The sequence below is a fragment of the Rousettus aegyptiacus genome, unplaced genomic scaffold (assembly GCF_014176215.1).
Source record: "Rousettus aegyptiacus isolate mRouAeg1 unplaced genomic scaffold, mRouAeg1.p scaffold_m13_p_5, whole genome shotgun sequence".
NCBI lineage: Eukaryota > Metazoa > Chordata > Mammalia > Chiroptera > Pteropodidae > Rousettus > Rousettus aegyptiacus.
In genome coordinates, this window is record NW_023416308.1 from 82440540 (window position 1) to 82467944 (window position 27405).

The following is a 27405-nucleotide window of genomic DNA, read 5'->3' on the forward strand; positions in this document are numbered from 1 at the left end:
TAAGGCTTGAGAAATTTTGTATTGCAGGTTAAAAAGAAAAAATATCATTGTTTATTGAAGCTGCAATAAAGTCCACCTCCTACACATGTGAACTACAGTGAATGATAATTTACACACCAGGTAAGCTTCAGCTCTTTTGATTTATTCTACTCATTTTCAAAAAGCCAAAGAGAACTTTAGAAAAGACTTCTTTGTAGAGACGTAAGTATATATATATATATATATATATATCTCTCAGAAACCTAGCTGTTTACCTGTACGTACTTACCTCTCCAATTTAAATTGCTTTAAGGTTCTCAAAAAACAACAGTAAAAATTAAAGGTTAAAAATTTTTGTAGAGTTGAAAATGTGCAACAGAATTTCACGAGAATGTTTTTATTCAATGGTTTTTTAAAATTATTTTTATTAAAAAAGTCATTGGGAAAAATAAAAATCATTAAGGTGACATTGATCAACAAAATCCGTTTCAAGTGTACAATTCAATAGTCTGTCATATATACATATATATTGCAGTGTGTTCACCACCCAGTCAGATGTCCTTCTGTCACCAAATTGTCGACCCCTTTACTCCTATTCACCTCCCCCCTTCCCTCTGGTAACCACTAATCCACTGTTCATGACCATGAGTGTCTGCTTGTCATTTATATCCCACATGAGTGATATCATGTAGTTTTAATTTTTTTCTGTCTGATTTCACTTATCATGATTATCTCAAGATATCACAAATGGCAGTATTTCATCTTATGGCTAACTAATGCTTCACTGTATATATGTACCAGCTCTTCTTTAGCCAATCATCTACTGTAGGACACTTCAGTTGCTTCCATGTCCTGCCACTGTAAATGTTGTTGCTAATGAATAAGGTGCATCTCTTTGTGGATGAACATTTCCAGGTTTTTTGGGTAAATAGGCAAAAGAGGGATTGCTGCATTGTATTTTTAGTTTTTCGCAAAAACTCCATACTGTTTTCCAAAGTGGTTATACCAGTTTGCAGTTCCACCAGCAGTATATGAGGGTTCCTTTTTTAACCACATCCTCTGCAACACTTATTTGTCCTGTTGATGATAGCCATTCTAACAGATGTGAGATGGATATGTCATTGTTTTGATTTGTATTTCCCTAATAGCTAGTGAAGTTAAGCTTTTTTTCATGTCTGTTGATCATTTTTATGTCTTCTTAGGATAAGTGCCTGTTCAGGTCCTGTGCCCATTTTTTAACTGGATTTTTTTTTGTTGGTGTTATTGAGTTGTATGAGTTCTCTGCATATTAGGCCCTTATCAGAGGCATTGTTTGCAAATATATTCTCCCATTTCAATGGTTGCCTCTTTACTTTGTCGATGGTTCCTTTTGCTGTGTAGAAGCTTTTTAGTTTGACAGAGCCCCATTTATTTTTGCTTTTACTTCCCTTGCCTTTGAGATCAAATTCATAAAATTCTCTCTGAATTCAAGCTCTGTGAGTTTAGTACCTATGTTTTCTTCTATCCAATTTGTTTCAGGTCTTATATTCAGGTCCTTGATCCATTTGGAGTTAATTTTGGTGTTTGGCGATAGACAATAGTCTAGTTTCATTCTTTTGCATGCGGCTTTCCAGTTTTCCCAGCATCATTAAAGAGCCTTTTCTTTCTCCTTAATGAAAAAAATTTAATAGATACTACCATGAAATAAATCCAAAGTACTACATTTAATTTTTTTCAGTACAATTTATGCATATTACATTTTAGTTTGCATTTATTGTCTTAGAAATATCACACTCAAGGTAACGAAGCTCCAAAGAGAGGCCATTAAGTAGGGAACTGTCTCAGTGCATCAACTTCCTAGTTAGTCTGCACACCTACCCACTACACATACTTGCTGTCTTGTGGTTATTACAGTGTAACTTGTCTTTAAGATGTGGCTAAAGCCTGAATTTACATCTAGCATCAGGTCAAGTCTGTGAATCCATGAACACAGGCCACCACTGGATTTAGGGTACAACCAGCTAAAGGGTTCTTTCTTGACTGTCAATGATGATGAATCTGGAAAGACTGACTATTCTCTTAGAAGGAAATATACCCCGCCTTGAGTGACAGTTAAAGTCTAACAGAAAACAAAAATTAGCAAAGGGAAAGAATAAATGATAAGGATAGGGAAAATACTGAGAATAAAGTACAATATAAACATACTGGAGAAAATAGTGAGGCTTCTCCTGAGTTCAAGCTCTTACTTTTATTTTGAAAATTCTGATAAAAATTTATTCAATTACATTTTATACAGCAATATTTCGTGAACTTTGTCCAAAAAGATTATAAGTTTATTTGTAAAAATAACAAAAACTTTTATCGCTCGGTCTCTGGTCAATAAGAAAGGAAGGAAACCTTGCTAGAAATAACAATAAATAATTTCACACTAAAGGCCAGGTGACATAAGAATAGTATATTAATCAATATATTTTCTTTGTATTTACAGTAACTCTATTTGTTAATACTGTAATAGAAAAAATAATAAATCAGTCCACATTATGTAGCAGAAACAGATTTTGAGGATGATCATTCCTTTCACAATAAAAACATATATGGATTTTTCCCACAACTAAAGTACTTTTGTAAATATGACCATCTTGAATGAAGGTAAAACGGACAGAGTACTTGACTTTAGACCAGTGATGTCCTAGAATCGAGTGTATTACCAATTAACAAGCAGCAAAAAGCTGTTTCATTTTCCCAGGACTATTTACTATAGTAGTTACCATGTGAGAAGTTAATTATACTTTGAGTTATAAAAAGTAAAAACACTAAATTGGGAAACTGCATTAATCAAAAGCAGTTGCAAACAAGGCATTCTTGTATCATGCAAAGGATAATTACATAATACAAACTTTAATGACCAGACTAATAAATAAATGAGGTAAATTTTACAGTCATTGGAACAAATAAACTATATTTAACTACTTAAGTGTTACACTTTCACTGTTTCTGTTTCGAAATATAAAGTAATATCATTAACATCCAAAAACAGCATACTTTGAATGTTTACTTTTCTGATGCCTTTTGAGACAGTAAAGGGAAACTGTAATAAAATATTATCTGAATATAAATTATCAACACCAATATAATACAATTATCATGTAATTGCCATTTTGTATATGCACAGTGGAAATATTTTGAAAGCTAGGAAAAAAAGATGAAATAGACTGGTCAGAATTCTAAATTTCAGACTAATCCATGATATAATCTAGAACAGAAGAAAACAAAATTCACTAAACAGGTATAACTTGATATCCCTTCCAAATTCAGTAGTCCACTAAAATGTAACTTCTAAACAAATCCATTAAATCTCATGTAAATCTCTTTTGAGCTTTAGTTTTAAGTTTATACTCTCAAAGAAGGCTAAGATTAGCCAGAACTACAATACTATTTTTTTAAATCTAACATCTTTGCTTTAGTGTATCTATTTTAGTTATTAGTAAGAGATAAGAAAAAAATATTAAAAGTCTCTATAACCAGTTCACGAATATATTAAATTGAATGAATCAGTTAGGCCAAGAATTTCCTACCACACTATTACTATTTACAGCTACCCGTGGAAAAGTAATTTAGAAGATGGCTACCATAACTACTGACAGCACTTTTCATAGTATATCAGTTTTCATTCTTACTTTCTTCTCTCCCTTGCCATTTAAATGCATAATATTTTAACTGTATGATAGGAAATTTTATTTTACAAATTCCTTGTTTTAATTACTAAAGAAGTGATTTTAACACATACACCTGCCCATCCTGAGATGATGATGATGATGATGATGATGATGATAGGAAAACTAAAAGTCAGATGATTTTTCACTCGAATTTCTGCTTTAGTTTTTTTTGGAAGATGGCTGGCAGGATAGAAAGAAGAGCCAAAATCATTAGAACAAATACTGAGTTCCAGGAAACAGCTTCCCCTGCCGTTGTAAGCTGGTACAGTGTTGTTCCTGCCTTGATTGCTACAAAAGAGGGAGGTGCCACACCTATAAAACAAACAAAACAGAACCATCAATTGTTTTTTAAAATTAAAATTTTCTACATGTATAAGATTTAAGAATATAGCAATCTCCATTTTGGAAATTTTTAATTTAATTTTAAGCCCCTCACATTTATTTCCATATAAAGAATTATAATTAAATATTTCATAATCACCTCTTAAGTATAATGAATTTTAAAACCCAAGAAAAGTTTCCAGGAAATTATTTATTTTATTTATTTTAGCCTACAGCATCTGGTATTCCCAGGTGGTCTCCCATCCAAGTACTAACGAGGCCAGACCCTGCTTAGCTTCCAAGATTACACAAGACTAGGTGCATTGAGGGTGGCACAGCTGTGGACTAGGAAATAATTTTATAACATTTATCAACAGGCTTAAAAAAAAAAAAAGTACTCTGATCCAGCAATTTCAACTTCAGAGAATAATGGTCTAGTCTCAAGAATTTTCATCAAAGCATTATAATAATAAAAATCTGGAAATTGTTGAATGTTAAAAAATAAGACTGAGTAAATTGTCATTCATCGTTGATAGAATATACTTAAAAATGAAGTGGTAGGAGATACTCAGAAATGAAAAGATACTCCAAATATGAGTAAAAAAAAAAAAATTTTATACAAGAGCATATGCAAATGGTCATATTTCATTAAAAACCAGAACAGAAAAAACTGCATTACTAAAGCTGAAGTTAACGGACTAGCTAAGTATTTCATCTGTAAAGTAAGGAGATATGGATACAATTCTCTTTTCTGATTCTTTAAATGTTAATATTATATACAAAATCCAAAACTACCTGTTTGTATTTTTAAGTTTGTCAATAAAGTCTTGTAAAAGTAGCAATAAAAAATTGATTTTGATTATTCTTTACAAAAAGATCTATTCTCACAAGTGTTAATTTCAAAGTGACAGCTTCTTGAATGCAAGATACTTTGTTATCCTAGTTCTCCCATACTTTTGCTAATGCCCATAAGGATTTCAATTAAATAAAAATAGAATCAATTCTCAAAATAGAATCAATTGAAAATTAAAGTTTAATATTTCAGTACTTGATTAGAAGACAAAAGAGAAAATTATTCAAAAAAGGCACCTTGATGTTTTTTTCTCTCCACTGAAAAAGAAATGGAGCTTAAAAATTCTGCTTAATCCTGCATGATTAAAAAAATGTCCAGTAGAGTGCACTCTTCTTTAAAAGAACTAACATAAAAATACTTAAATCAACACAATCCAACAAACATTTCTGAGCATCTATTTATATAGATCAGGCTCTGTGCCACGGTCCTGGCACATTCTGCAAAAAGCATGAAATCTAGCCTGGCTGGACACTGTTAGATATGTACACTATGAGTTCCAACACAGCATGAACCAGAGTCTTACCCAGGAAAGTGCCAATAAAAAAAACTTTCAATGGCACATTTATTACAGGAGATGTAATATTAATAAACCAATTAGGCAGAAATGGTGTTATTCTCAAAAATATAATGTAGTTAATGAGATGTTCTCTATGACGTTCAACCTGTCAAAAAAAAGAATCTGAATTAAGCAAAAGTCATTCTTGAAAATAATTGTTTTAATATAAAATACTTTATTTTAAATTCTCATCTTTGATAGTTGAGAGATATCTAATAGAAATGATCAAAAAAGGAGCTTGAAAATGACAATGAACTAATCGAATGCTCATTACCAAAGATAAATAACATGGAAGGAGACTTTTTTTTTAATTGTGCTTATAGCCTAATATTACACTACTGGGGATGGTTCTACATTAGCCTAGATAATGATGGCCTGACAACATTTTAAACCTAAAATGGCAAAATTAAACTTATGACTAGATATAAAATACACAAGTAATCAAATTTTAATGCCTTTAACTTCCTACGATGCAAAGGGCTAGTAAAGCATATTGATATACCTACCCTCTAATTTTTAAAAATTTCAGATAACCTTTATTTTATCACAATACATATCATGAGTGAATTATTTAAAAAGTACATGAAAATATTTAATCGATTAAATATGAATAGTGATTAATTTTCTTTGAATAAGCTTTCACAGAAAACATATATTCCAAAGAAAAACTTACATGTAAAATGATTTTAGTATTCAGCACATATGTGGTAAAGAGAGAAAAGCACTTGCCTACGTACAAGTCTAGAAATCTGAGATTCTAAATCTTGTTTTACAAGTAAACGTGATTTTAAGCCAAATGCTTAATTTCTGTTAATATCCTAATCAGTAAGGCAAAGATAATCACTAAAATTCCTCCAAGATTTCTTTTGACTCTTTATAAAAATAGGGTTTTCTAAGTCTTACTGTGTGACCTTTCTATGGAATACTGCTTATATTTATTATTGCTAGTCTTTGCAGAGATCCTAACTGAAGATAACAGTTGTTCTCACTGATGAAATGCATTAAAGGAGTTGGCTGATACAAGTTTTTCAGCGACCAACTAATAGCATAATTGCATCAACACAAAACAGGGGAGGAGTCTAAATCTGTGGATGCCTTTACATCAATATTTTGACTTCTTTGCTTTCACTGAACTTACTAGGAATGAAGAATTAAAATTACTGTTACAGGTACAAAAATTTTGTATTTGAAATTATTAACATTATTATTTGCCTATCACTTGGTTTTGTTTTGGTTAAAAGATCATTTTTATTAAAGCCCTGAGTATGAGTTAATTTAAGTAGAGACTATACATTGACCTCCCAATTAGCCAAATAATTACATTAAATAATTAAAAAATACATGTTTACCTGCTGTGACCATTTTACCACTTTCTCTGTTAGGTATTTGTATACAACTGGCCTCCCAACTAAATAGGACAGCATGTAACAGAATGAGGCACCGAGTCCAGAACACTAGAAAACAAGAAGAAGCCATAAGCATTTTGTACTTTTCCATCTCATTCAGATGGATATATTATATTCACTTAAGGAAAAGCTCAACTAGTTTACTTCTTTTGGGCTATGGGGAGGATACTCTGCATGAAATCTCTTGTGCAGAGTATAAGAACTGATTTGATGCAGTCCTTTCTCAGGCCAAATTATAACTAAAATGAAACAAACTGGTAATCGTGATTAAATTTAGTGACTATATCCAAATAGTTAACGGTTAGCCTTTAGCCTAAGTATAAAACTTACAGAGTCAAAAAAAATAAATAATTTTTTTGTGTGTGTGCTATATTTGAAAACGCCACCCCCGGCCCTGAGATAACTCATTTTGCCCAACACTCTTGGACTATTCAAATTAAATAGCAATTATGCTTACACAGACTAACGGGACTAGTATACCACCATCATCTTCATCATTCTATTTAAAGCCATTTTTTTCCTAGTCTCCCAATTTCATTTTATATACTTACCAAACAAACAAGAAATAAGGCTAGCGGAAAGGGATAAAGAAACCCCGAGAGTATACTGAGAAATATAGAGCCTGGAATAGCAAATGTTTGCAAGCTGTTAACTTTTAAGTTAAGGACTAAAACATAATGAAGTGAAATTTTAAAAAGATAAACCCAACATTTTAGGAAAAAGTATCAATACATAAACTATCATGTTAATAAGAGTATATCCATATTTCAATATTAAAAATAAAGTAAAATTATACTCAAAAAGTTTAAAAAATGAGTCCTCAGTTGTAATGCATTTAATGCTAAGTTGACCATTTACTGATATGTACCAGATAATTAGGCAAAAAGAAGAAGAGAAGAAAAGAAGAAGAAGAAGGAAGGAAGGAAGAAGGAAGGGAGGGAGGGAAGAGGAGGAGGAGAAGGAGGAGGAAGAGGAAGGAGGAGGAAGAAGGAGGAGGAGGAGGAAAACAGTTTTGGGTAACTTTGTAAACAATATGTTTCCCCAACCAAAGTGTTCTATGATAGATAATTGGCTAAAGAAGCTGTGGTACATATATACAATGGAATATTACTCAGCCATAGGAAGAGATGAAATACTGCCATTTGCGACAACATGGATGGACCTCAAGATAATCATGCTAAGTGGAAGCCAGACAAAAAAAATTGAAAATCACCTGATATCACTTATATGTGGGATATAAACCTAAAAGCAACAAATGAACAGGACAAAGAGAGACTCATGGACATGGACTATAGGCTAGTGGTTACTAGTGGGGTGAGGGAGAAGGGGGTAGGTAAATGGGGCAAAGGGGGTCAAATATATGGTACTGAAGGAAAATGGACTTTGGGTGGTAAACATACAATAGAATATTCAGATATCAAATGATAATGTACACCAGAAAATTATATAATTGTATTAACCGATGTTACCCCAATAAACGTAATTAAAATTTTAAAAAATAACAATCTGCTTCCCTACTGCACTGTATTTACTCCCAAATGTTTTCAGAAAACTGCATTTCTGTGGAAATCTAAGTACATATAAGGCATAATAATTACTTCTAATTTAACTTATACGCATTTGCCTTAATTCGCTAATATAAAAAAGAGGGGTTATAAAATACAGTAAAAATCAGAAATCTTATTTTGAAAACAATTATGCTTTTCCTACTTTCCTCTAGTTGCCAGTTTTGGCTGGGACCCCTTTTTCTCCCTTAGCATGATTTCCTTACTAGTCGATTAGACTTAACTCCCTCAATATCTCTCTTTCCTACTTTAAAATTTATCTTCATCCACTGATTCTCCCTCTCCCTTATCTCTAGTTTCTACTTTACTTATATTTTCATATCAAACTTCTTCCTCCTGGGTTCTTTCCTTGACTTTTTGCTCTTTTACAGGATCCGTCCTGTATAAAACCACTCAGACACCTATAAAATGAAAATCTAGGCTTTTCTTGACGAAGGGACCCTATACAACTACTGTCTCTCACTTTTCTTCCTCACTAGGTAGTCTATCCTTGCCCCCTTGTAACCTGCTTACCCAGCTGCCACGCTACTGAAACTTCTCAGCCAAAATTAATGGCGTTTCCTCATCACTTTTTAGTGACTCCTGCATAGGATTAAACATTCTCTCGCATGAAACTTTTCTTCTACATTACAGATCATTCCTCCTCTAGTCTTTTTCTTCCCCTCACTCTCAAATCTGGGATCGTTCTAACATTAGTTACACTCTCCTCTCCCTTTCCTTTGATAAATTTGGCAATTTCCATGACTTTAAGTATATGGCCATATATACTGATAACTTTGAATTCTCTATATCTGATTAAAACTTGCCAAATACCATTCTCAAATTTTCCGTCTACAGGATGTTTCCATTAAAAAATAAAAGTAAATTTTATTAATTTATTACAGGGGTCTTCAGACCTTGATGGAAAGTTTCAACAGATATGAAAGTAGGGAAACTTGTATTATGATGCCCTAATACCCATTTTGCCTATTGTACCCCTTAGTGTGATTTAATGTTTCTCTGTCCTTTATCTCGTAATATTAACAAAGCCATTCATTCTCTCTACATGAGAATGTGATTTGAGCTTAACTTTCTAGATCTGCTTAGATTTGAATTTCTTTTCTGCTACTAAAAAATCTTGGTTCTTAATGTCTCAATTATCTATTTGCTTTGCAGACTATTATATATTAAGATTTTTTTCAAATATTTTTGTCCTTCATATTTTCTCCAGAAGGGATTAGCCAAATTACTGTTTTTGAGATCATTTGAAATAATTCCTCTAGATAGTCAAACCCCCATCAACTTAATACACTGTTAAAGTCATTTTATTTTCTTTAGATTTTTAATTTTTAAAAATTTTGGTAAAATTAACCATTTTTAAATGTTCAGTTTGGTAACAATAAGTACTATCACACCGTTGTGCAACCAATCTCTAGAACTCTTTTCATTTTTCAAAACTAAAACTCTATACTCTTAATAATGTTCCAGTCCCTCCTACCCCATACCCCATAATAACTACCCATTCACTTTGTTTCTATGAATTGGACTATGAATCATATAGCATGTCTTCCTGTAACTGAATCATATGGCATGTCTTTTTGTAACTGGCTTATTTCACTTAGCACAATGTCCTCAAGGTTCATCTGTATTGTAGCATGTGTCAGAATTTTCTTTTTTTTTTAGGCAAACAATATTCCATTGTATGTATATACCAGATTTTGTTTATTTATTCATCCATTAAAAAACACTTGGGTTGCATTCACCTTTTGGCTACTGTGAATAAAACTATGAACATGGGTGTGCAAATATCTCTTTAAGGTGCTTTCAATTCTTTTGGTTATATACCAAGAAGGAGGACTGCTGAATCATATAGTAATTCCATTTTTAATTTTTTGAGAAAACATTATCTGTTTTCCACAGAAGTTGCACCATTTTACTAATTCTGCTTTAAAAAAAAAAAATGCCTATAGCACCTGGTATTCCTAGGTAGTCCCATCCAAGTAATAGCCAGGCCCAACCCTGCTTAGCTTCCGAGATAGGGCAGTTCAGGGTGGCATGGTCGTAGACTATACACCATTTTACAATTCTATCAACAGAGCACAGAGGTTTCAATTTCTCCACATCCTCACCAAAACTTGTCATTTTCTATTTTTTTGATAGTACCCATCTTAATGGGTGTGAAGCTGCTTTAGATTTTTAAGATTTCTGTCTCTTTTTTTCATTTTGACTTAATTGGTTTCATAATTATGTGAAATATTTAAATAGTTTCACTTTTATCCCTGCATCATCTCTCTTTTCCTTAACAATATAGCCTCAAGGTAACTAACACCTTAACAGCCTTTAGCTATACTTCTCATCCTTTTTAACACCTACATAGTGCTCTAGTGTTTATATTTACCATGGTTTATTCAAACAATCCCCTATTGACTGACATCTGGGTACTTCTATTTGAATATTTAATACTCAGGATATCCTAAATCATAGTAAATGTTAATCTCCTTTCCCAACCCCAAACATGGTCCTTTACTAATTCCCCTTTTCTCTAAAAGGCCAAAATACAAAGTCAAAGCACTTCTAAGAATAAGACAGGCATAATATTCATAACTGCTTAATATGGGTGATGGGTACACAGAAGTTTACGATATAATTTTCTCTACTTTTGTATATGTTTTAAACTTTCCATAATAAAATAAATTTAAGTTACTCTAAGATTTTAGCCTTAGGGAAACAAACAAGAAAGAGGTGATGGTGACACTTTCAATGATTTATACTTTTAATGTCATCCACAGCTCAAAAGTCCTCAATAACTACCCAATACCAAATGAATATTCTAAATTCCTTAGCCTGGTACTCAAAGTTCTCTATAATCTGAGTATTATGTCTAGCCCATCTTCCTAAACTTCTCAATTCTCCCCTGCTCACAACCTATACTCCACCTAAACTAGATTACTGATCACTTTCTAACCATGCACTGTGCTTGTAAGCTCTATTCTAGACTTGCTCTGTCTAGAATGACTGTGCCATATTTTTACCCATAACTCCCCATTATCGCAGGTGGAAATAATTCTGCTTTTGAATGCTCAAAACACTAGATTTGTACTTAGCATATAATTAGTACTTTAAATATGTTAAATGAATGCTGGGGATAAAATAAGTAAGTATGAGTAAAAGTAACTTATATACAAGAGTTTGAAGCTAGGTATCAGAAATGAAGGTACACTGCTGAGTACAGTGGTCACTAGCCATATGTGGCTATGGAGACACTGAAATGTGCCTAGTCTGAATCAAAACGTACTATGAGTGTAAAATAAACATACATTTCAAAGACTATATAAAAATAATGTAAATTATCTCATTAACAATTTTTATGTTGATTACATGTTGATCTAATATTTTTGATAAATTAGTTCAAATAAAATATATTAAAATTCATTTCAGGTGTTTCTTTTTGTTTTTTAAATGCACTAGCTAGAAAATTTTAAAATTACAAGTGGCTCATATTATATTTCTATTAATCGGCACTGTATTTGTTATATGCCCTAAGATAGTTTATTTTTGGTTTGTTAAGTTTAAAAAAGTACCTTTTTTAACACGGAGCTCAAAATTCAAAAGTGTAAATAAGCAGAAAATGTATAAAACATGGATTTACCAAACTATCTTATAAAAAATCTAAAACATGATGCAAAATCATTAATTATTAAATGAACAGTAACAATATACAAAAAAACCTGCTGAACTGACAATATTAACCTATAATTTGTTTATAATTTAAAATCAAATATATTCTGTAATAATATACTCATTCCTATACTTTCATTTTCTACCAGGCAGTTTATTCTCTTCTACTAGTTTGCATGTGGGTATTAAGACAACCAGGGTACAACATTACCATATATAGATGGTAAAATTCATTTATACTTATTGGCTGATTCGCCTGATGGATGGGCATCCCCTTCATTCCTTTATCCCTCTCAAATCTGGAGAACAAAATGGGGCAAAATTAGTCATTTGAATGACTAATTATCCTCTCTGGATTTATTTATTTATTTGTTTGTTTTTACAAAGAAAACTATTAAATGGAAGAAAAAGATCATGAACAAAAAGATTCATAACATCTAGAAAAGCAGAAAAAGATGACTTTCTAAAACTAATAGAAACTATATGTCTTATTCACAAAATGTTCATAAAACCCTTATAAAAAGCCAAATCAAAGGAATGAACCAAGTTTGTTTCTTATTTGGGGAAAATATTTTAATACAGTTAAAGAATATAAAGGCAAAATAACCTGTAAGCCTAATACTCAGGTTTTCACAGGTAAGTGACACAATGGAGTAGAAAAAGGCAATAGTTACAAATTTCTTAAAATAGTTATATAAAATTAAATTACAAAAAGCTACCCCAAATGATCTGTCAAAAGTCAGGTTCATAATAATTATTCTCCAAATTTTCCCAAATTTGAATTTTTCTAATAAATAGAGAAGACAACAACAGAGTACCTACATAAAGCACATTACTTAAGAAAAAAAGTATCTGCACCAGGTGAGTAAAGAAGAAATATTTGTATTAGCAGCAAAAGCAAAAGCTTTTTAATATATATAATATACAATCCAATATAAATTGAAGAAAAGAAAATGCTATTGAATTTTATGAGAAAAAGTTTTAGTTGAAAAGTACAACTAACCAAAAGAAATTTGAGATATAAAAGAAGCAAAAACAAAAATAGTTTGAGAATTAACAAAGTAACCTGTCTTTTTAAAATAAAAACTGGTTTAAAAGGATAATGATTATGTCACAACATCAAGAGATGATGTCTTTCATTAATTGAAAAGATTTAGAAAATAGATTGGCTTAGAATAAAAGATACAAAAATTAGAAATTAAAGTCTACAAATTGGAAATTCAATCACTAGTAGCATAAGCAGCTTGAAAATAAAAAGAACAAAGTTATTTTCCCTGATTAGTTAAAATACAAAAATATTTCTATTAAACAATGAAATACATACTAAGTACTATTTAAAAAATCCATATCCTTTGAATGACTAATTATCCTCTCTGGATTTATTTTTTTTGTTTGTTTTTACAAAGAAAACTATTAAATGGAAGAAAAAGATCATGAACAAAAGGATTCATAACATCTAGAAAAGGAAAAAGTTAAATACAAATTAGTTCTTTAAACCTAAGGCAACTTTTAAAAACTACAGTATGGTGACTATTAATTAAAAATAATTACTTAAAACAAGACAATTAATAAAACAATCATAAATAAAACAAATAAAATAATGATCTCAAATAATATAGAGGACAGGAAAATGTTTATAATGAGAGAAATAAGCAGAATAAAACTGGTAATAAATATCCAGAAATAATACTGAGCTGAAGAGAGAGGATTAAAGTGAGAATTTTTTGCCTTTTAATTTTTTAATACTCTATTTAATAGTTATACTGCATTAACAATTTTTAAAGGAAGAATAATTATATATAACTGAACAGATCTTTTAAAAAACCTTTTTCTTAAATAAAACTAGAAGACATTTTTCAATTGAAAGGATACAAAATATATGTAGCAAAATAAGCTACAAGTACTTGTACATAAAAGGTGTCCTTATATTTGGATAAAACTTTTCCAAGAGCCTTGGCATCATCCATATCTCTGGGAACCTTCATAATCACTCTTTCTTCTCTAAAGAAATAAAATTAAAGTGAAAAATTTTAAAGCAAAAATTTGCCAAGACAATTAACATTACAGTCAGTCAACTTTAAAACATGAAGTTTTATCCAAAATGATGACGCCTTAATCTGTTAAAAGTTAAGCATAAATCAACAATTTTTAAGTTCAAAAATTATAAATTGTTTTTAATGCTTTAATATAATTAATACAATAAACCATGTACGCTATGTATGAAAGTTAAAGATGACTCAAACTAAAAGGTTAAAAGCATTTGCTCCAACATTGGTGTAAATTTTGAATTAAGAAATGAACCACTGATGTTAGCAATATTTAAAACTTTAACATCATTTTGGGTAATCCTCATGACAAGCTAAAGTCAATAATCAATTACAACCAAAATTACTAAAAAATTTTATTGAATTTACAGTTCACACCTCTTCTGGAATATTCCAGCTCAAAGTGCAGATAAAAACTAAACATTTTCTATGTTGCACATCTTAATATATGTTGAGTATAATTGAAAAACTTAAAAAACATTTTTCCTTTATATTAATTTTCCTTTATATTTGGTTTCTTGTTTGGAACTCAATGATTCATTTTCTTGCTTATAAAAACCTCAAATAATCACCTTTACGTTTAATTTATATTGTGCCCATTTGTTTACATAATAAAATTTAACTGACCTTGCACAACGATAGAATGCTATTTAAGTCCTATGAAAATAGCAGGTAAACTAAAATGGTTTCCTCATTATAAATTTAAACCCCCCACACCCCCCAAAAAACCTCTTTATAGTGGTGTGCATGCATCCATGCATACATACACACTACACGAACACAAAGAAATAAGCAGAATTATAAAAGGTTTATAATTGCATATTATTATATACATGCGATGTTATTCTTAGAGCAGATTGAGAACAAAGGCAACCTTAATCTACACTCTATATTCTTTCCTCTTTCAGTCAGCTCTTTATTTCTTACACTCTGATCAAAACCAGAAAGGATCTAAAATTCAATCATACTAGTATTAACAAAAACACATGCTATCCTCCAAAAGACATTTACATTGATGCAAGAAATCAAAGTATTAAAATATAAATAAGTTTAACCATAAATTTTCAAGCATAAAAAATTGTTAATAAAAGGAGTTTAGAGGAAACAGGAACTTGCCAACACCGTGAAATCACATTTCAGTTATCCATTACCACATCAGGCTGGCCCTGGTTGAAAAATCTAACTACATTTTAGTAGTCCCTTACGTAAACCATGATTACACAAGGGTTGTATTATTGTGGTTAAATAGCCTTAGATATTTTGTTCTATTAAAGTATGTTTCAGGTCAATAATCTCTTCCCTGAAATTAAAGAAACTCTGGAAACCAAAATCTTTTTAATGTCAGCAAAACTTGACCCACACTTTTATAAAGGTATTTATAGTCTTTTATGGTGCATATTTTTCTGTAGAACCATTAATGTATTTGGTTATGGGATGCTGCCTCAGATCCTGCTGGAAGTACTATTCAATATACAATATTTATTCCATGTTATTTTTCAAAAATGAAAAAATTGTAAATTCTGAAATACACTTCACTGCCAAGGTTTTTGCTAAGTAATTGTGGATATGTACTAGATACACAAGTCTCTTACAAGGTTCATTTCACTGTGAAAAGTACCTATTCAGATTATATCATTTCCATAAAACTGGGGAGAGAAAAAGAGCTAGGAGACACAGATGTGGTGGGTGAGGAAATGAATAAAAGCAAGACAAAAATTGGTCATAAGGAAAGACAGAAGGGAAAATACAAACAGGGATGGAAAAATGGGAAAAGCAGAAAAGACCATTGATGTTTTTCAAAACACAGGTCAATATCTGTTATGAACTATAAAATAAATTTACTTGGTCACTACTAGAATTAAAACATAAATGAAATAGTTTGGAAAATGTCAGAAATCACTACCCATTTCATAAAACTTTGACTTAGTTTTATATATATACACATGTATGCAAGTGAAGGGGAAGAGAAGGAGACAGTACGCACACATATGTAGTGTTATTAGAAAGATGAGGCCTTAATTAGAGGAATAGTGCTAGGAAAACTCTGCATAGAAAATCAAGAGGCATATCTGGAAAGAAGCATTTAAATAACAGTGTGAATATGGACTTACTACAAGCCATGAGAGCTTATATACAATCACCATGACAGTTCTGTTGCTTAAAATCAGTTTAACTTTTTTAATCCACTTTCATCAGTAGAAATGTCTAGACATTTTCAGTTTCTTTCAGTATACTTACTCGCTAAGCTGAGGAAAATTTTTATATACCAAAAACATAACAAAAGCTGCAGATAAGAAAATGGACACCAGTATAAGAAGTGACATTCTTGCTGATCCAGCTTCTAGACAAGCTCTTTCTGAAAGGAAGAAAAAAAGCTATAATTAAGATAAATACAAAGGAAGACAGTATTCCAAGCCAGCAGCAAATAATTTACTTAAAGGCTTTCCTCCCAAAAAACTGTTAACACTCTTGCCCAAAACACTGTATCATTACATTTTAAGTACAATTGTATTTGATTTTATTAACTGGGCATAGTACTTTTCTGGGATATATCCATTTTAGAAACATGAAAAAACAGAACACCAGGATTTGTAACATTGGTTTGTTGACAAGCCAAAAGGAGAAAAGGGCATTGCTTTAATTGCTATCATTGAGTTTCAAGTGTATATATCTATATTTGGAGCTGATAGCATAGACAGAATGGCCTCTTAGGAAAAATGAGGTAATCTGGCAATTACTTCAACTGTCATAAGAACCTAGAGATTCACTAATGCAACTGGTGAATATTATATTTTCTCTTTACATCAAAGTCTTCAGAATATAGTAGAAGCTCAAATGTTAAGGGTGGCTCTGTCTGGATTCCAAGAATGGGAGAATTTGTCTACATTCCTTAGTGTTATCTTTAAAATTATATGCAAGATAAAAGAAATGAGATCCAGAAACAGCAAGTAGAAGACAGAGTGGGGTTGTTTTCCCCAGAAGCAGTCAATAGTGGGAAGGACAGGACATCTTAATAATATTCACTGGGGAAAAGGGAGGAGTAGATGGTTCAATTTGTGTTGGCCTACATTTACCATTATTCCATACATATATATATATATATATACTGATAACATTCAGGGGATTTAAAAAAATATATGTATAATATAATTAGTATTTATTATTTTTAGTTCTCTGAGAATGGATCTGCCACTATGCCTCCCCCGCAACTACTATGTAACTTTTATACATGCTTTCATGAAACATCCTCAACAAAAGTATAGGACTGCTTATACTCTATTAATTAGCAAATCATTCTTCATGAACATTTATAAAGGTGTATTAGACAAGTGTCATTGCCTGCTTTACTAACCGCTCCCCTTCTCTGGAAACTAGCACTCTTTCTATGCCCAACCCCTACTCCAAAGGGATACTAATCTCACGGGCCCTATTATTACCATGTTGATTCCAACACTATACCCTCCCAAACATAGAAGGCTGATTGACCCAAGGTTGTATACCTGACCCAAGTAGAAATAATTCACTATCGGCTGACCAAATTCTCTGGAGAATCTGGAACAGAAACCCAGAGTACAGAAATGGGAGCTATAGCTAACCTACTTAATTTTTTTAATTTTCTACTTCCTTTGCAGCCGGCTAGATTTCATTTCTTGCTTATGGATACCAATGAGATTATCTCTTATATTCCTAGAACTGCTTCCCTTTTTATTTATGCTCATTTAAACTGATTTCTGTTCCTTTTCAACGAAATAGCCTTAACTTTCATTTATCCTTGTCTCAATATGGCAGTTTTATATATGTTGCAACTGAATTAGTAAGATTTTGCTAAAGTTTATGTTGAACTCAGAGCTAAAGAAGCCATCTAGCCCTTTTCTACTCAGTGTGTTCTGTGAATTACATGAAAGCATCACCAGTGAGCTTGTCAGAAATGCAAATTTTCAAGCCAACATCCCAGATCTACTAAATCAGAATCTGCATTTTAATAAGATACCCTGGTGATTTGCATATACATTAAAGCTTAAGAAGCAACAATCTGGTTCACCCTCCCTATTTTAAAAGTAAGTAAACAGAGGCGCAAAGGAGGTTGCACTATTAAAAAAAAAAAAAAATTCTAAGCAACCAAATAATGTTAAGTATATCTCCAAAGCATTTTACTGTACATTTGCGATCCACTCAATTTCTTCTGAAACACCAACTGCTTAGGTCAGTGCTTTCTAAAAGACAATATTAGGTTTATTAAGTTCTAATATGGGGAACACTAAGGTTAAAATTTTGTGTTCTCCAATTTTCTGTAATCTAAACATCACTATAGAGCCTGACCTCCCAACTGGTCCCTGTCATTTTAACTTTGTTTCCTCTTAACCTAAAAAAGGACTTTGCTTCAAAAACCAAGTCACAAATAGAAACTTATTTGCTCATATCATACTTCTAAAATTTATTGCAGGAAGGAATGGCATTATAAAATAATACAAAATATATCTTCAATGGAACAATAAACTAGGCATGCCTGCCTCTTAATACTTTATTTAGTTCATTAGTCCACCGATGTGTTTTTAGACATGCTTTTTTGTAGCACAGAGAATTAAACAGAGACTTTAAACATCTGAAGTGGGATAAATATGAAAAGATCTCTGCAGAATCTTAAGATTAAGAATACGGAATTGTCCACTACATGTTTGCCTTGATTATGATATCTAATTTAATGTCTATCTTGAATACTTAATAAATCATATCTACTCATCCAAAAAAGAAAAAGAGTAATCAGCCAAAAGTCAGAAAAAATATCAGGTGTGCACTAAAACCAACGCAACCAAAAGACCTTATTTAAACACAAAAAGTGTTCTCACAAGTCTAAATTGATTATTTTCCTACTTTATTAAATAAAGAGGTACTCTACTAGAAAAGGGTAATATATAAATATTGAGTATTTTGGCATAGGTTTCTATGGGTTAACATCAAAGCAGACATGTTAACACATAAAAAGTTTGTGATTTTTCTGAAGGCCTATTACTTCTTAAAGGTATGTTACTTTCAAAACTACCTGGAATTAATTTGCCCACCCCTCCCTTTTCACTTACTTCTCTTTTAGAATCAGATCCAGAAGACAAAAAGTATTGATACAACTAATTTAATATTATGGGTATTCTTTAGACTCTTCAAAACCATTAATAACTTTGATTTTTGTTTTTCAACTTGTAGATATTTGTAGACAAAGAATTACATCTAAGAATAAATGGCTGATTTCCCCCCCTCTCCTGGAACTTCTCTTTAGGGTTTCTCCTCAAATGCAGAGTTACTTAGAACTATCCACTAAGCATCTGTTATGTACAAAATATTTTGCTCACTCTCTGCTCCTAAGAAGCTGATTCTACCCTCAGCTAGATCCCTACAGAATGGGACAAAGGGGATTTGAGTTTAAAGGAAAGCAAGATTACTAGGCTGGAGTAACGGAAGCAAGATTCAATGAGCAGGTAAAAATTTATTTGAAGACTAAAAGATAAGAAGAGTTTACAGCCTTCTAACCTGTATTGTAGCTAAACATATTTTTTGAAGACTTCGACGGGTCACATAGTTCTCTTAAATTAAAAATTAAATAAGACATTTATCACGCTAGCTCTAAAATTAAACTATAAAATTTTTCTTCACATTATGAATTTATCAGTCCTAAGTAAGAGGTCAGAGGAGAGAAAGATGTCAGACAACATTTAACTGCTCTAGACAACACTATCCTGAGGGTTCTTTCAGTACACATCTCTCTGATTGCTACTTACTGTCTTATAGTTGGATAATGAAATATATAGACACTTGAACAAAATTAACTTCCATGTTAATTTTCTTCACTTTCTAAAATGAGGAAAATATTTGCAAGCATTATATTCAACAGTAACACAAAAAGAAGAACAGATAAGAATGCAATGAAACTAAGTGGCATTCAATTTTGAATGCTCTCTCACACAAACTGGTAAATAGGGAGTGTTGACTATTATGATTCAAAAATCCTTCTTCAGTATAATTCCAATAAATCCAGAGACTGGCATGTAATTCGTTCAGTTCTAAAGAGCTAAAAGGTAAAGATCTTATTCTAACGATAAATCTACATTTTAAATGTGCAGCATATGTATTTATATATATCTTTTTATTGTTTATTATTATTTATTCCTATAGCACCTGGTCTTCCTAGGTGGTCTCCCTTCCCAAGTACTAATCAGGCCCAATCCTGCTTAGCTTCCATGATCATACATCAGGCTTGTTCAGGATGGCGTGGCTGCAGACCATGGACCATCTAGCTCCACTGGGGCACAAACCCAGGACCTTCTGTGTGTAAAGCAGACATGCTAACACCACTACACTATAAAATCATGTCCGACATACATATTTATAATGTGCCTTCTTCTCTGGCTACATTAGACACATGGGTCATTTAGCATTTAGAGGTACCCACACCAGTACTTCATACATTCACAAACCCCTAAATCTTCCATCATACTAATTCACAATCTGAATTATCCCATCATCTGCTTTTCCAACTCCCTCCTGGGCCAAAGGTACTGTTAGGGAAAGTCATATCATCATGCTCTCTTGACCTCCAACAAGTTCACACGTTCTATTTTCAATTAAGGTTATCACTGGCAAACAATAATCTTTTTATGGCACTTTCCAAAAGGGCTTTTTCAAGTCTTTTCAAGCCTTATATCTATCTACCAGTCCTCACTCTCAACCAATGACACTGCCTCCACATTTTAGTGAGCTCCCCAATCTCTGCCTCGAGATCTTTCACGAAATTATCTTCCCTTGTCCTTTACCCTTTATCTTTGCATTAAATGCCAGCACACTTCCTTCCAGATCTTGCTCTCAAAATTCTCTTCTCCATTCACCCAACATCTTCAATTCTTCCCTCTTACAAGCATCTTTTCTCTAACTTCTAATATGTGTATATCCATTCTGAAAAATCATAACTTAATCTTAATGTCCTTGTAGCAGATCCCTATTTCTCTTATCACTGTCTTATCAAAACTTTTTGAAAAGCAAAATCTTCCTATGTCTACAAGATCTTAGGAATGACTCTTGATGGTAATCTAGTCCACTAGCTGTCAACATTCAGTTTTTCCTAGACCTACTTGATCCCACCATGAAGGAAGCAAAGACTCGCCTCTTTTGAAAACATAACTTTACGAGGGTCTCCAATAGGTTTTTTAAGGTTACAAGAATCAATTGTATTGCTGGAAGTAAATTCTATTTCAAGAGCTTTCAAATTTTAAAATTATTAATAACTACTTTCAAGCATGTCCCTCCATTTGCAGAAGACTGAGACCAAGCTTATAGTAAAATTCTTCATGATCTTTAAAGATTCATCATCTATTTAGATGATCTACCCAACCTCAAAATTCTCATAGGCCTTCATTTCTCTTCAACTTTCAGCCACCCGCTAAGTTCTCACACCACTGGAGACTGCTTTATCCTGGACATTTTAAATCCCAATGTGCCATTCCTTGATCGCCACTATTCTTTCATGAGTTTACTCTCTCCATTTTCTGCTTTCTGTAGGATTCCCTCACTTCTCTTCCTTCCATGTCTAGCCTGGACTCGATGGTGTTTCATCTGAAGCAACACCTTTAATTGGAATACTTATCCTTTCCTTATAGCCAATCTAACCAAAAATTAGTGCTCCAAATTCACTTTCTTCATTCTTACACAAAAATGGTTGAACACAGAGAAAAGTCATGAGTGATCCAAGATAGAGGTCTATGTCTTTGGGAAAACTGATCTCATTCCTACTTCCTTTTCTAGGTGTAGGACATGAATCAGGCTGAGCCAAACAGGTTATTCTTACCCTCTGACAACAGTGATAAGTTCAGGGACAAGCATCTGATCTGAGGCAGTTTGATCAGAGTGAATATCTAGACTTTTATTGGTAATGCTAGGAAAAAGATTCTCAAAATTAACAAAGCAGCATTTACCTGGGCCTTCAAGAGGAATCAACCTATGGTAAAGCTGACATTAAGTAAGCGAACCAAGACAAAAATGAAATCTGATCCTGATAACATTGGGCTACTAGTTCCAGACTAAACCTAGTGAATCCCACTCTATCTCTCGACTTTTTAGTTCCATGAACCAAAAAACTTCCTTTCAGCAAGGGTTTCAATTGCGCTTTCTACTGGTCATAAGCAAAAGAATCCTGATACATAATATGTGGGTTGAGACTGGCATCAACAAATCAGGCTAATACCTTGGTTGATGTCCAGTTGCCAATTTTGATCTTAGTTCCCAGTTATCAGTTATTGGCGCTTCCTTCTTCCTCATAGCCAGTACCTTGCTCATAGCAGATCAAGAGTATTTGTTGAATCAAATTACCAAGGAAGGATCTAGAATAGGCATCTGAGAGAAATTTATTATCCAAGTTTGAACAAAATTGTCTTCTAAAACCAATAAAATCAACTTTTAAACAGTGTTTCTCAAACATTTGTGGCTTCGTTTCACAATAAGCAATGTATTTTATATTGTCATCTGGTACACACAAAATCTACATAACTGAAAAGAAATTCAAAGAATAAAACTTACTCCCTACCACATGCAAAGCACTATGCTATTTTCTCTTCCTTTTTTTTTTTTTTAAATGGTTCATCAGTACTAATCAAATTGCTTTCACACTGCTTACAGGATAATGACTTAGATGTAGAAAAACACAGTCCTAGGAGTTCCCTTAAATCAAAACGGGGAACACCTATGCTAGTAAACAGATCAGCCAAGGCAAAACACACACCCAGAAATAAAATACCCCAGTCCAGGCATCCTTGGACATAGATGAGGTGGAGAATCTTTTAAGTGGTTCTACTTCTTGTCTTGTCTCACCCTTCCTTATCATGCAAAAATTAGACTTTCAGTGTTACTACCTTGCTCAAGTCTTCAAAGTGGTCCTCATCCTATAAGGCTCAGATATTAGACTAGAGACCAGAGTCATCATAAAGAACGCATTAAATTTACCAAATACTGCATGTACCATGTAAAATACTCCCAACATACACTATGACAACTATTTGTCAAAGTTACATAGATATGTCAGTTAATAAAAATACAAATTTATTTAATTGTCATTACAATGTATTTCTCAATCAAGAGTCACTAAAATTGTTCCCCAATACCTTTCCTTTCCTTTTTTGAACGTCAAGTTACCACCTGCAAGTAACAAAAACTGTTCTTCATAACCTGAAAAATAGGTGGCTAAGTAGTTTCTAATGATATCATATTACCTGATGATTACCACCAACAAGTAAATCAAACCTTTGTGAAAAAGGTCCACAAAATCTTTTGTCTAAAGAGAATTCTTAGCCCTAATGGGGCAGGGAGGGGGAGCAGGGGATGGAGGGAGGAAGAGAGGGGCAGGCAGGCAGAGGGTGACAGAGACAGAAGAAAAGGAAGAGAAGGAAAAAAAACAAAACTGGGAATCATTAATATAAAGTATGGATCAAAAAACTTCCTTTCCTTAGCACTTTAAAGCCCTCTATGCTATTACACCATTTTAACCTTGACCAACCTTATCTCCTACTATCACCGAACAAATATCCTTCACTCTTGACAATTTACTCATTTTACTGACACACATAAAAGGTTCACACTAACATTCAACCTACTGTTTCTCCTACCTGGAATCCCGTTTCCTTCTCTTAACTAAAACCTGTTTATCCAAACCCTACTTGTCCATGAAGGAATGTGTTCACATCTCCTCCCTCTAGCTTCTTATAGCTTTGTAGTATACAGAAATCATCTGACAGCATCATAAAAATAACTGTAGTGAATGTGTTGTTCATATTATAAAATAAGATAAACAATTTAAAAGCACTTTGAAAATTTTAAGGTTTTATTTTCTGAACAGCATTAAATTAAAAAAAAAACTAATTAATCGACTGACTTATCACAAACCGAATGACAATTTTTAAGGATGTTCTACCTGAAAAACACTTTTTCAGGAAAACACTTTTTCATCACGGTCAGTAGTAGCATCTTCAGAACAATGTTCCTTTAATTTAGGATGGATTTATGCATTGAAAACAATTCGTTTGAGTTATTGTAGTTATTTGGCTCTACTGTCTATAAAGTGGGAAATTACATACATAAAGCTTAAAGAGCCAAAGTAAACTGGGACTTTTTAATTATTTGAAAATAAAATTCCATTTTCTGCTAGACACCTTTTCATTTAATACATTTTAAATTGGATTCAAAAAGTATTTTAGCTGAATGTTAAACATATTATCTTCACAAATGTAAATTTTAAGTGTACAATACTTTGTTGTTGACAGTAGTGACAGCGTTGCTGGATATTCTTAAAAGACCCTCATCTTACCCATTACTTGTGGTGGAACATACTAGTGTGAGCTGCAAACAACATAATGGCCATTAGTTAGCATCTCTTCAAGTTAATGGGCTTTAATAGCATCTCAAGAGCTTGATCATTTCAGCTACTGAAAGGAACTAAAAACCCTATGCCAAGATGGAATCAAAGTATTTAATTTCTAGATGCAGGTTTTCTTTTTTTTCTTAAAATAATACTTAAAGCCCTGAGAAATGCCAGGACAGTCAAGTGGAAAAAAAGCTTTAGAATGCGAGCTCTTAGCTGAAATAGTAATCGCTAACATTTTACCTCTCCCTTCATATAAGCCAAGCATTACATTAAACCCTTTACAGGAGTCATTCGTTTAATCTACGCACCAATAGTAGATACTATTATTATCATCGTGCCCAATGTACAGTTTAGACACTGAACTCTGAAAGATAAGCCGAAGTCATAAGTGGTAAAGCAAGCGTTCCTAGAAATTTCACCTGGACGTAATTAAGCCTTCGCTCTTAACTACTAATTTAGTAATCTGACTTTGCCACTTTGTGCAAGTCATACATTCACTCTGGGCCTCAGTTTCCTCATCTACAAAAATAAAACAACGAATACTACAGTTTCCTACAGTGCTGCCTAGCTTCAGTATTATCAATCTTAAAATTCCCTGGGGCGTTAAGAAGCCAGTGTTATTCCTTTTAACTGAATTTAGCTTTAAAAAAAATTGTGTGTGTGTGTGTGTGTGTGTGTGTGTGTGTGTGTGTGTGTGTGTGTGTGACGCGCCTACTAGGTGTCCGGCCTTGCGGTGGGCAGCGGCCCAAGCCCAGGTCCTCCACTCCCTCTGCTCCCGCCCCTGGATACCAAGAGACCCTTTTTCCTCCCCGCAAATTCCCGAGACAGGCTCCTTTCCCCTCCGGAGCCCCAACTGGCACACTCGTGCCTCTGGACCAGACCCGGCTCTGGTCCCTGGATCCACTCACCCTTTAGGTTGTTTCCATTGCCCGGCGCCGTGAGACCCCGCACCCCCGCAGTTCGGTCCCCCGCTGCGGTCGTATGAAGTGCCCCCGTCTGCGATCTTTCGGCGACTCTGCTTTTTGCCATGGCTGCTACAGGGAAGGTAGAGGGAACGGGGTAATGCCGCGCCCCCTGACCAACTCCACCGGAGCCTCCTTATTAACACCCAAGGGCCACAGCCACTTCCGGGGTGACCTCCTCACCTGAGACGACCTCAGCCCCGCGATAACAGCGACGCTCGGCTGAGACTAGCAGTGCCCACTCGCACTAGGCTCCGCCCCGCGCCTCCCTGCACCGCCCCCGAGACTCGCGCGCTCGCGCGCCCGCCGAGCAACCGCGAGACAAATCGGGTCCAGGCCCTCCCCATTCAGCGCCCCGCCCCGCCCCGCAACAGCGGAGAGCATGCGCAGTCGCGGCTCCGGCGTCACCTGATGTGACTCGAGGACTTTGGCTTCTAATGCGCTGCTCTAATTATGCGGAAGTGCAGTTCCAGCGACTTAAAACCTTTTGTCTAGGCCGCCGGAAGTGCCTGCTAGTGATTAGTTGGCGTTTCGTGGTGATTCTGTATTTAGTACAACTCTTTTCTCACCATTTTCACAATCTGTCTTGAATTTGGAGGGGCTAGAGAATGCTTGATCTGAAGATGTTGGAAAACGTAAAACCGAAACCGATTCTCTACCGAGTTTCTGGAAACTAAGGTCTCACGGAGGAGCTGTAGTGGTGAAGGTCACAGGGTGGCAGAAATGGGTTTAGAATCTGGGTATCCTTGTTCCCAGGCAATGCTTTCCTTCGTCATCACCCTGCTGCCTTTCTCTAGTAAACCCAGGTCAGCTCGTTACATTTATCTTTGCCCTTTGGATGAGCCCAAACTTGCCCTTTTTTGACAGTTACTTTTTCCATTCCTATCTCTCAGATCAGTGTTGGGTTTACTCATTGGAGAGTTTATTGGAATTACCTTGTGAATGCAATTTGGCTGTGTGTATAAGAATACTGTTCCCATCCAGTAATGACATTTCTAGGAAACTATTTCTTGGAAATAGAGTTGTTCCTAATAGCTTTAATAAGTATAATGATAAATGTGGAAGTGATCTAAAAACCCAACACTGAAGAAAAATGATTAATTTTTGGAGATCCATTAAATGGAACTGTCTTATGTGCATGCCCTTTGCCTACTTCTATTTAGACCTTAGGTGACCACTGTAAAAGGTAGTTCCTCATTTTATTTCCTTCATAGTCGTTATTAAACGCAATAATTTGGATTATTTACTTATTTATTGCCTGCTTCCACCTCTAGAATGTAGGCTCTGTTAAGGTAAGAGCCTTTTCTTCTCGTCATTGTATCCCCCAGCAGCTAAGTGGTCATTCGATAAATTTGCTGAATAAATTTTCAGCCATAGAAAATGATATTTATGAAGATACTAATATGTGGACAATGCTTATTAAAAAACAATGCCAAGTGATAATTATAAAAACAAAAATATTAGAATACGTAAGCAAGTAAGTTTGTATCTTTAGTGTAGAGGTCTTCAAGAGCCAGACAAAACTTTTCTTTCACTGCACGCAAAAAGTATCACAGAACACCAAAAAATAAATTCTAAAAACTCTAAGAACAGACTGAGAAAAAAATATTTGCCGTATAAATAAGAATTACTACAAATCAGTAAGAAAAGCACAACTTGACAGAAAAGTGTACGAAGAATATGAATAGTCAATTCACTGAAGAAATTAAACAGCCAACAAAGTGATGATCAACCTTAATGCAGTGTGATAACACTGAGAGGTGTGTGGATCACAACAAAAGAGAGGGTATCTAAATTAGAATGAGGCTACAGTGAAGTTCTAGGAAAAATTATTTTTAAACATGTTAGGGAATGAGTGGGAATTATTAAAGAAGAAGAGAAAGCTTTACAAAGGCTGGAAGCTACTGCTTATTTTTGAAAAAGCTGAAAGTGAAGAAGAGAATGAAAAAAATGAGATGAAAGATAAGACA

The 27405-nt window shown here is 33.6% G+C and overlaps 1 protein-coding gene across 2 annotated transcripts; it reads right to left on the reverse strand.

The window, feature by feature from the left end:
* Positions 1-2175: 2175 nt before the first annotated feature.
* On the reverse strand, positions 2176-25707 carry TMEM41B (transmembrane protein 41B). Of its 2 annotated transcripts, XM_016147366.2 has the most exons (8): positions 25619-25707; positions 25382-25507; positions 16316-16433; positions 13905-14033; positions 7362-7455; positions 6754-6858; positions 5372-5510; positions 2176-3986 (listed from the first exon to the last, which is right to left on the reverse strand). In XM_016147366.2, the coding sequence occupies exons 2-8, from the start codon at positions 25500-25502 to the stop codon at positions 3817-3819; spliced, it is 876 nt and encodes a 291-aa protein (XP_016002852.1). In that variant the 5' UTR covers positions 25503-25507; positions 25619-25707; the 3' UTR covers positions 2176-3816. The 2 variants fall into 2 exon arrangements, with proteins under 2 accessions (XP_016002852.1, XP_016002851.1); XM_016147365.2 differs by having other exon boundaries at positions 25382-25698.
* Positions 25708-27405: the final 1698 nt, after the last annotated feature.

Excerpts from the sequence above, each read along its gene's own strand:
- TMEM41B (XM_016147366.2), bottom strand. The coding sequence starts at position 25,502 with ATGGCAAAAAGCAGAGTCGCCGAAAGATCGCAGACGGGGGCACTTCAT. Across the intron at positions 6,859-7,361 it reads CCTTATTTCTTGTTTGTTTG|TGTTCTGGACTCGGTGCCTC; the intron begins GTAAGTATATAA and ends CTTGTTTTCTAG. Across the intron at positions 3,987-5,371 it reads TTTTATTGGCACTTTCCTGG|GTGTGGCACCTCCCTCTTTT; the intron begins GTAAGACTCTGG and ends TTTGTTTTATAG.